Source organism: Pinus tabuliformis, chromosome 8 (assembly GCF_031772625.1).
Source record: "Pinus tabuliformis cultivar Carrire ecotype Pingquan chromosome 8, CPIR1, whole genome shotgun sequence".
Classification (NCBI taxonomy): Eukaryota; Viridiplantae; Streptophyta; class Pinopsida; order Pinales; family Pinaceae; genus Pinus; species Pinus tabuliformis.
The window spans coordinates 622,603,877-622,614,623 of record NC_142294.1 but is presented as its reverse complement, the minus strand read 5'-3'; the positions used below and the strand labels follow the sequence as shown (position 1 = coordinate 622,614,623).

Sequence of the window (10,747 nt, the reverse complement as noted above, 5' to 3'; positions counted from 1 at the left end):
AATTTTATGCAGAAGTATCCAGAACTACTCAAGCGTTGAGAACAACACTTTTTTGAAGGAGAGGGGCATGTTGGGTCCCTATAATACTAGTGATTACCCCATTACTATTGTAGTTATACCCCTTATTTATATTGTTGTGCCCCTATTAACCCCATATTGTTATTTATGTGCCCCATAGAATCCCTCTATTGTTATTTTTGTGGCTTTATATTATTATTGTTAGGTCGGCTGGATTATATTGTGACTCCTTAGACTCCTATATATAGAAAGGAGGTTTTGTCATTTGAATCATCCAAGAATTGTTCATTTATGTAATGTAAAGGAGGTTGCCCCCTCGAAGAGGCTGAATTCTAAGGCTTTGATCTATCTTTTCTATCTTTTCTTGAGCTGGTTTCATAACACAATTGCTTTTAGGTCAAATCCTCCATTGAAGGCTTCTAGGGTGTATGTCAAGTGTCCTTGTCCATGTCATATTGTAAAGAACCCTTCTTAGGATTTATTTGTCAAATAATAAATTTATTTTATTGTATTTTAGGTCTTCTAGGACTCCTCCACCAAGTCGGCCTCAAACACGGGAATCCAACCTCACAAGAATCCTATATATTGGAGCAACACGACCTCATTTGAAGCACCAACTCAACAAGTTCGATCTACATTTTTTGGGTTAAGAAAAAGTGTGAATTTCAAGGGGAGAATAGGAAAAGTCTAGTAAAGAAGAAAGAGGCCAACATCTTGCTAAAGGAACTGAAATTTCTCTTTCTCTCTATTATCTCACATGTGTGAAGTTCTGGATTTTCGTTGGAGGCCGAAATTCTACAGTTGTTGGAGGGGCTAAAATTATGAAGTTGTTGGTGAGGTTGAGGCCAAAATTTCTAGGTTGATGCTAGGTTGTAGCTTCTAGACAAGAAGAGACTATTGAAGGTTGGAATATCTCATTGGAAGGTTGACTTGGTGGAGGATAAAGGTTTGTAGGTCTAAGTTCTTGGTGTATCTCATTTTGAATTACTGAAGGAAGAGTTCTTGACTGGGTTTTCCCTTGCATAGGGGTTTTAGCCTTGGATGAGTGCCTACATCTAGAGTCCTTGATTTTCACATTTTGGTTTTGGTAATTGCTTCATGAACTAAGATAAAATAAGAGCATAAGAAATATAATAATAACTCAAAGAAATCACAAGTAATTTTCAAACAAGAGAAAATATTTATGCCTTTATGATTTTCTAACACTTAAGACTATGATTCAAACTGTGATGCAAAATTTACTTCCAAGTTTTGGAAGTTTTTATTTGATGGCATGGGTACAAAACTAGTTTTAGCATATCTTATCATCCTTTTACTGATGGTCAAACATAAAGGACCAATAAAATTCTAGAGGACATGTTGAGAATGTATGTCATGGATAGGCCCACTAAGTGGGAATATTATCTCAACTTAGTTGAATTTGTCATGACAATAATGATTATCAAATCTAATTAAAAATTAGTCTTTTTGAAGTGATATATTGGAGATGGTGTAAAGTTCCCTTGAGTTGGGATCATCTTGAAGATAGGTTAGTTTTAGGACCAGATATGCTGAAAGAAATGGAAGAAATAGTTAAACATGTGAAATTGAATTTGCAAACAGCTCGGGATAGACAAAATAGTTATGCATATTTGAAAAGGGCTCAAAAACAATTCAATGTTGGTGACCATGTTTATCTAGAAGTGAAACCAAAGAAGAGCACTCTTAGACTTGATAATTGTGCCAAGTTATCACCCAAATATTGTGGACCCTTTGAAGTGTTAGCAAGGATTGGTCCAGTGGCTTATCAAATTGCTCTTCCAACAAGCATAAAAGTTCATAATGTTTTTCATGTGTCTTTATTAAAGAAGTATGTACATGATACAACTCACATAATTGATTAGATTGTTGTACATATATAACCAAAGAAAAAATTCATGGTATACCTCTACACATATTAGTCCGGAGGGAGAATTCCTAGCAGAAGCTCTAAGCATATTAGACCAGAGGGAAGTCACCCTATGGAATAGAAACATTATCCAACTTAAAGTTCAGTTGAAGCATTTTAGTCGAGAAGAGGCAACTTAGGAAATGGAAGATGCTTTTAAAGAAGCATATCCATCCTTATTTTGAAAACTAGGTTGAATTCTAGAATTTCATAGTAGACAATGGGGCAATGTCAAACTCAAGCAAAGAAGGATGCGATATCCCCTGACTTGGAGTTTATATTGTAAATTTGTGAATGTTAAGTGTGTTTATTGTTATAACTTTAAAGACATATTTGAAACTAGTTTATGTGTTGTATCACTAATAAATATTAAATGTAGATATATGTTAACATGATGTTAATAAAAATAAAAGAATATGGAAATTAATGCTGAAGGTACATTTCGCTGAAAGAGATGAGGCTAGAAGTTAATGATTGAAAGTAATTACCCCTATTGATTAAGACCTAGGCATCTACTCTGGGGATTATATTATTAAGAATGATGGAAATTATTGATCAATAACTTCCCCTAAAGAGATAACATTGTCTTTGAGCGTGGAGAAGTGGTACTTATTAATGAGCAAATAACCGCCTGCCACCTAGTGGACGAGGTAGAGGTAGTTATCAACTACCAACTACTTTGGGAAAAAGGGGATGTTTTTTGTCTTTTGTTATTGGAATGATTCATGCAGTGTAGAAATAGGTGAGAGGCAAAAGAAAAAAAACTAGAAAAAGAAAAGGAACTTGCAGACTTGAGAGCTAGGGGGGACTCCTTGCCGAAAGAAATTACAGTTGGGTGGAGCATGGTAGCTCCAATATTAATTTCCATATTGCCATTTTCAATTTGGTATCTCAAATATATCATTTTATGAATTGATTTGTTAAGATGTTTTATATCGAAACTCTGTGGAAATGAGAGAACTTTGTGTAAATACGTTGGAAAGAGGAAACATAATTGAATTATTTCCTGGAATAGAAGATATGATTTTTAGATACCTAAAATATTTAGAGTCGGTGAAATTATCAAAACAGAAGATGTATTTTGAGCTGCTAGAAAATTATTGTTCATATTATATTGAGAATAAGTGTTTTTATAGAATTTTGTGTGATATAAGTAGAGAAATATTTTGTTAGTTTAGAAATACTCTGATTGTTTTCTTTTAAGTGTATATTTAGCTGTATATTTGTATATAACCAAAAAGAAAGGAGAAAATGAAAATGACTTGAAAGTAGTCCGAGAGGATGGAAATCTAGTTTAAATAACAATTTATGTGTAAGAGTGTCAAACTCAGAGATGTTATTTCACTGAGATGGTTATAAAAGTATGGAAAACATGCTAAATATAGGTAATCATAGAGTTAAATGATGAACAGAAGCATATGTATAAGTTCAAAAGGACCTGAAACAATAGGAAATGAGTAAAGGTTGAGCAAAAAATGTAGAAGAGACATTACTTTATCAAAAGATTTTAGACAATATAATTTTCAAAGACATTACTAAAGTATTAACTAAACTTTTTACAATAAATCCTTTGAAGAGAACTAGCTCAATTTGTACTTAGTATGGAGGTAGACAACCTTTGAGTATAACTACAAGGGTAAAGAACTAACCTATATAAATATGACATTTAAAATACCATAGTATCAATTAATACACGAGTAATCCACAAATTAATAGAGAGAATTTTATGAGAAAAGAAAATTAAGAACATATGAGCGTAAAACTAATAGAATCATCTCATATGAATTGTATTGGAAAGGAAAAGCATTCAACATATTTTTCTTATACACACCCCACCCCACACACACAACTGAAACTAATAGAATCATCTCATATGAATTGTATTGGAAAGGAAAAACATTCAACATATTTTTCTTATACACACCCCACCCCACACACACAACTGAAACTAATAGAATCATCTCATATGAATTGTATTGGAAAGGAAAAACATTCAACATATTTTTCTTATACACACCCCACCCCACACACACAACTGAAAAGTAAAGTAATGGTTAAAAAGGATATCATAATATTAATAATTTAAATCCTTTTATTTGAAGGATTATCAATAGGTCATAACTCCTTAAAATTATACATTAGGCCTGGAAGCCTTCAAATTTATAAACTTCCTCTCAGGAATTATTCTGAGAAATTGCATAGACATATAAAATTTAAAAATAAAATTGTATCTTGGGGTCTTGTCTTCGGCAAGGGAGTCAGTCACAATCAAAGTAACAACCAAAAGTTTAGGGACACCCAACCTAGAGAAAGAAGCCGAAAATTTTTGTGAAACATTGGAAAGGCTCCTTATTACTTTCACGAAGGAATTTTCTTATAGTCAATAAACATAGTTTCAGTTGTAAAATTCTACCCAGGTCATTACACATCAATATCTATTTAAATTTTTGAGATTTTACATATAAATATCCCTTAAAAATCCTTTTGGATTTTAACATAGCAATATACATTTTATATATACATTTTTTATTTAGACTTCACAATCACAATTTTCTTGTGGTCAATAAACATAATAAAATTCTAATAATAAACATAGTAAAACTCTAATAAGTTAACCGCATATCAAAATTTATTTAAATTTTGCGAAATTCTACCGAGTTAACTGCATATCAAAATTTATTTAAATTTTTGCAAAATTTTAACGAGTTAACCGCATATCAAAATATATTTAAATTTTTGCAAACCTCTACCAAGTTTACCACTGCAAAATTCTACGAAGTTTACCACCAGTGATAATTAAACATACCAAAATTTATTTAATTCTTTTAAAACATACCTTACTGATAGAATTTCTACAGCCAGAAGTGTGCGTGCCAGACTGTATGTGTACAACAGACTAGAATATATTTTGACTCGACAGCCTGTCTGTGTACAAGAAACATGATATTCTCAATTAAAGAACTTTAAGTCTTTGAAATGTAAAATACTAAATTAATCGGCAAGTTCAGATTGTAGCCTGAAACCACCCTCTGTTCAATGTAAACAACCCCTTCGAGATCAAAATGTTAAGACTTGTAACAACTCTCGACATTAGATAAGTGTAATAAGCATTTTTTGATTTTCTCTGGAAAAAAAGAAAGCTAACAAATATCAACCCACTTTCTACAGAAGAAATTTGACTGAAAAGTCTCGAGACTAAAAAGGGACTAAAAAAATTAAAATTTAATAAAAAAATTAAAACTACATAATCAATTTTAGAATTACATCATACAGAAAATATTTGTTTACATTTAAATTCAACCTTAAAATTTAGTATCCTAACCTCCATATACCCAGATTTGAACTTGAACCACATGCCAAACAACCACAATTCTTTAAAAATGGCGAAATGATGTCCAGATTCAATGAATATTTTTTTCATTAAAAATAATAATAGCAAAGACAACCAAATACCACATCAAATAATAGCAGAGAATAAAAAATAATATGCAATGGTAAAAATCAATGGCACACTACATTCAGCCAGAACATCAGGAATTAAAAATTCTGTAGAAAACTTCAAAAATTGGAACCATACATGGTTCATCCAGCAGTCATGTGCACTGTCAGAATTTGATGTGATATCAATCACATTGTACAACATCCATTTTCAGAAGACAAAAAAATTGAACATACCATCTACTATCTACAACTATCTTTCTATCTCTGTGGAAAAAACATTTCTTTCCATTTTAAGACCAACCTACTTTCAGCAAATACCAATCAAAATAGCCCACTTGCAGGGCCAGTACCAATCAAAATAGCCCACTTGCAGGGCCATGCTTTGCATGCATAATCTCAGTTCCTTAAAATCATATACAGTGAAATAGCAAAATCAGCAAAAGAACATGGCGTTCTTGACCCCATCATGAAGTTTAGGAAAATTCAGATGAGCTGAGGACGACGATGAGGAAGAAGTGGATGCAGTCTCAGACGATGTAAATGCTAATCCCTGCAAGTATAATCGACCCCGATAGGCCGCAAGATCTGCATAATACACAGGGGGGGCCAATGACACTGGCTTTGTGCATCTTGCAAATGTATAACAAAGATTGTTAATCAAGGTTTCCAGCTCATCAGAACTGAAGCGGTTATCATCCCAGAGAACATGGTAATGAGTGGGCTTGCTAGTGCCCAGAAGCCCATTATGGCTGCACAGATAGAAATCAAACTGTCGTGGATGAACAATGACTGTGTCCACCACAGTGCCAGGAGGAACATTGCCAGACTTCGTCTGTCGCTCTCCATCACCAAGGAACAGTCTGGTGTGATGTCTCTTCTGAGCTACTATGAAGGAAACAGGAGGATTGTAGTTTTTGAAGTGGGCTACTGCTTCTCTGAGGGCATCTAATTCTGAGTTGAGAACCATATCGAATTGACTTTCACTGACACCATCTCTGAAAAAGAGTATCCTATCAGGTAGCTTCTTGTTTGCTTTGAAATAATCGTCCAGTAATTCCTTAGACATCTCCTCGAGTTGTTGGATGTGTTCCACCCTGTGAGTCTGATAGCTGACTCTCGCATTATAGCGATTACACCAGGGCCAGTTGATGCTTCCAACCACTGCAGCAATGGAAGGACTCGTACTATCCCCAGATCCAGGATGATTGACATCTGCGCCAATGTACATGACATGGTCGCTGCCAAATCTCGGTAACTGGCGAGACAAGTTATGAAGAAGCGCCGCGTTACTTCCCCCCACTTTGGCATTTATCTTCAATGCCAAATTAGCCAGATACTGTGATGCCTGCGACTGTTTTTCTGGATCTGAGCATTTTTTGACATGCTCAAACAAACAACACTGCGTCACCAATCCGACATCTGTTTCTGCAATAAGCTTCAGAGTATTATACCCTGGATGTTTCTCCTCCATAGCAATTATTAAAATTTGTAACTCCCCTTTGGCTTTTACCTGCACACCCAACAAAGTTTGTTGAAGGAGCTTCATATCATTGAACTGGCTCATGGGCTTATATTCCAAAATGAAAGGAGACGGATTCATGGCCACTCCTATCTCTCCACACCTTCTCACCAAGGAAGATGTGAAGGTCTTAATATTGTTGTCTAGAACAGCCGAAGGCTTGTCCCAGCTGAAGCTTAGGAGACCCCATTTTTGAATCCGCCTCCCATCAAAAACATGGCTACTCATGAGGTTCCACTGTCGATGTTCCTGGGGTGGAATTACTTGCTTATTTCGACCTCCATCCCCGAGCTTAAGCGTGGGAGCTTCTAGTACTCGCCCCATCAACTTTGTCATATCCCCAACCACTGCCATTCCAAAGTGAGGAAGAAAGGGACCACTGCAAATGCCAGAAAACATAGCCAAGTTAGCAGAATCAAAACACTATATATCTAGACCAACAAAACGCTAATACTACTCAATCTTCTAGGCAACCAATACGCACTCAGCTACCGAGCATTAATAACAGTTTATGAGCAATATGTATGCCATTGAAACTCTGCGTATATATGAACTTATACTGTCATTAATGCTTTACTGCTCTGTGCTTATAATTCTCCAATAAGCTCACAAAAAAACTATTTTCAGTAAATAAAAACCCTATATACATCTCTGCATATGTAAAACAGTTTATGATATATGTCAAAAGCTAAGTTGCAGGATGACAAAAGAACCAGAATTGTGAATATGAACATCCAGAATAAACAAACTTTGTTAGAAGTAATTTGCAGGATGACAAAAGAACGGGAATTGTGAATATGACCATCCAGAATAAACAAACTTTGCTAAAAGCTAGGGTGCAGATTGACAAAAGCACCAGAAACCGGAATCGTGAATATGACAATCCAGATTAAACTTACTTTGCTAAAGCTAAGTTGCAGAATGACAAAAGCACCAGAAACCAGAATTGTGGATATCACAATCCAGATTAAGCTTCTTTGCTAAAGCTATGTTCCAAAATCACAAAAGCACCATAAACCAGAATTATGAATATGACAATCCAAATTAAAATTACTTTACTAAAAGCTGGGTTACAGAATGACAATGGCACCGAAAACCTCAATTGCAAATTACAATCCAGATTTAACTTATTTTGCTAAAAGCTAAGTTGCTGAATGACAAAAGCACCAGAAACAATAATTGTGAATATGACAATCCAGATTAAACTTACTTTACTAAATGCTAAGTTGCTGAATGACAAAAGAACCAGAAACCAGAATTGTGAATATGACAATCTAGATTAAACTTTGCTAAAAGCTAAGTTGCAGAATAACAAAAGAACCAGAATTGTGAATTTGACATTTCAGATTTAACTTACTGTTTAGGTCCATCTTGACTCAGCATAATTTGATTGATTCTCCCTTGTCTTTCATCAGCAGGTGGGCAGGCAATTCGACTAAAATTCTTTGACTGGTAACCGTTCAAGTTATCTCGAGGAAACCTTTGGCCTTCACAAAGCATACAATACTCCATGGGAACATAATTCGGTTTTTCTTTGCTTTTACTGATGTCCAGGCAAGGCAGCAGCTGGAAAGCAATTTTACAGTTATGCTTTATCCTGAAAAATTCCACCATAGTAACCATTCGCTGAGTGCCATTCTCCTCGGTCATGAGAAATTTGATTTCTTTGGTCACCTGTTTTGTCAGTCCTACTATTGTGAATTTCTGAGAACACCGTCTGTGGGTAACTTTAATTTTCAACCCCTTGAGAACTTTCTTTGCTTCCCTCATCTCTCTTTCAGAGAGAGCTTGGTTCTCTTTGCAGTCAATTCTACTACTTTCCCATAAATAATCAAGCACGTAAATGCTCTTGTGAAAAACTATTGCAGATAGGTCTACGTTCAACACTAATCCTTGAGCCGTGGGCCTCAGACTTTGATAAAAGCCCCTTGCGGCCACTGCTGCACCGCCAATATCTGCATCTCGTTCAAATTGCTTGGGATAAAGACTTCTTCCCACCATAATTCGATTCTCATTGGGATGCTCTCTCATGACCAGATCCAAGCACTGCAGAAGGTCCGCATTTAATTCTACATGGTTCTTATCATTGGTGTTTAAAAATTGGGCCAAAGACACTCCACTCAGCTCATGCCCAGTATACTTCAGCGCCACAGAAAACTCTTTGGCTGCGGCCTCTTCATCTTTCTTCAGTTTAACAGTGTATTTGCCTTCAGGCAAACGCTGTGTACTGTATATGTTTTTTTTCCCATCAAAAACAACTTTAGCATTACCAAAGGCCGCACGATTTTCTGTCAACAACTGCTTTTTAACTTCTATTGTATCATCTTTGGAAACCCTCCCTACTTTCGTTTCCTTTTCTGCTTTCCCAGGTTTCTTCTCCTTTTCCTTCTTCGCAGATCCATTACTGACTCTCTGTATATCGAAGTCATAGTGGAAAATTTTCACTCCCGGGTTAAAACTAACGCGGAAGTGATTGGCATAAAGTCTGATAGGGGCAATGGCTTTCTTGCCTCCACCATCTGGTCGATTAACGGGAACAAGAGTGGTCTTAGATCTCTTTCCACTCTCCAACTTGCTTTCTAACTTAATGGATCCGAATGAAACCGAGCTCGAAGGAATCTGGACACTGCTAAATCCCTCAACAGACTCCTTCGCAGAAGCCATAGATGTAGAACAGCTAGCTTCAGCTGCAGCAGGAGCCACTGCTGGAGGGATATAAGGTACCCTAGAAGGCTCTTGAGTACTGATATTAAGATCCCTCATTTGAGAAGCTAGAACTGTAAAAAAAAATTAAAACAAAAAAACAATCAAGAAACAAGAAACATTCGCCTTCATCGTTTTTACAGAAAAACCAAAAGCAAGCACAAAAAACAGAAATTCACTTACCAGTTGCAGGAATATTAGACGTATGTTCTTGAGGCGGAGGACCTCGGGGTTGATCCGCTGAACCCCTACCTCTGCCTCTTCCCTGACCTTGACCTTGACCTTGACCTTGGCCCTGGCCCTGGCCCTGGCCTTGGCCTTGGCCTTGGCCTCGCCCTCGGCCTCGCCCTCCTCCATTTCCACCTTTTCCTCTTCCTCTTCCACCAAAGTTGCCTCCACGATCCATAGCTAAGGAAACAAACTACCGCGATCTGAAATTAAATGAACTCGCTCTCAAGTCTTAGCAAAACAGCTTAGTCAGACCTGCTCAGCAATCTTCCACAGTGATACAGAGGGAAAACTCCGCGTTTAATTTATAATAAATGCCCTGAACTTAAAACGTGAGAGGAGGGAATATTTCAACTTCCACCGGAAGAAACCTAAAAAGCCAAGCCGCTGCGAAGAGTGGAAGAGTGGTGCTGGGAAGGAACCTCGGAATACGGAAGGGCCTTTAAATCAATGCGATGTGGACGAAGGAAGGTCCATGGTGGCACAGCAGTTTGCTTTTTAATTTTCAATACACTGTGCCTTGTCCTATTGTTTTGACCATTATTGAATCCTGGGGAGCCCTTGGGGCCGGGGGGTTGTTATTCCCTGCTGTCACGAAGCTTCAACCTTTACCAAATTATCCTTGGTTTGCCGCGAATATTAACGGCTTTATTAAATTACATTTATTCCTTTACACGTCTCTTCCTTAAAATGTTTTATTAAAATTTATCTATATTATTTTTATTAATAGACTCTCTTTATGTCAATGTCATATTAAATTGATTAGTTGTTTTTTAAATAAATCGATATTCAGCACTCCCGGAATCAACGCTTGAACATTACTCCGAAAGATCGCCAAGGGAAAAGAGGACTTAATTAAGTTCTATTTTTAGAAAATAGATAGGTGTTTTTTCAATGGTTTTTATTTTATT

The 10,747-nt window shown here is 36.3% G+C and overlaps 1 protein-coding gene across 1 annotated transcript; it reads right to left on the bottom strand.

Annotated features, from left to right (window-relative positions):
* Positions 1-5,482: 5,482 nt before the first annotated feature.
* Positions 5,483-10,340, bottom strand: LOC149237040 (protein argonaute 7-like). The gene is made up of 3 exons (XM_089372561.1): positions 9,792-10,340; positions 8,263-9,682; positions 5,483-7,284 (listed from the first exon to the last, which is right to left on the bottom strand). Exons 1-3 carry the CDS (start codon positions 10,012-10,014, stop codon positions 5,820-5,822), a joined length of 3,108 nt encoding a protein of 1,035 aa, XP_089228687.1. The 5' UTR covers positions 10,015-10,340; the 3' UTR covers positions 5,483-5,819.
* Positions 10,341-10,747: the final 407 nt, after the last annotated feature.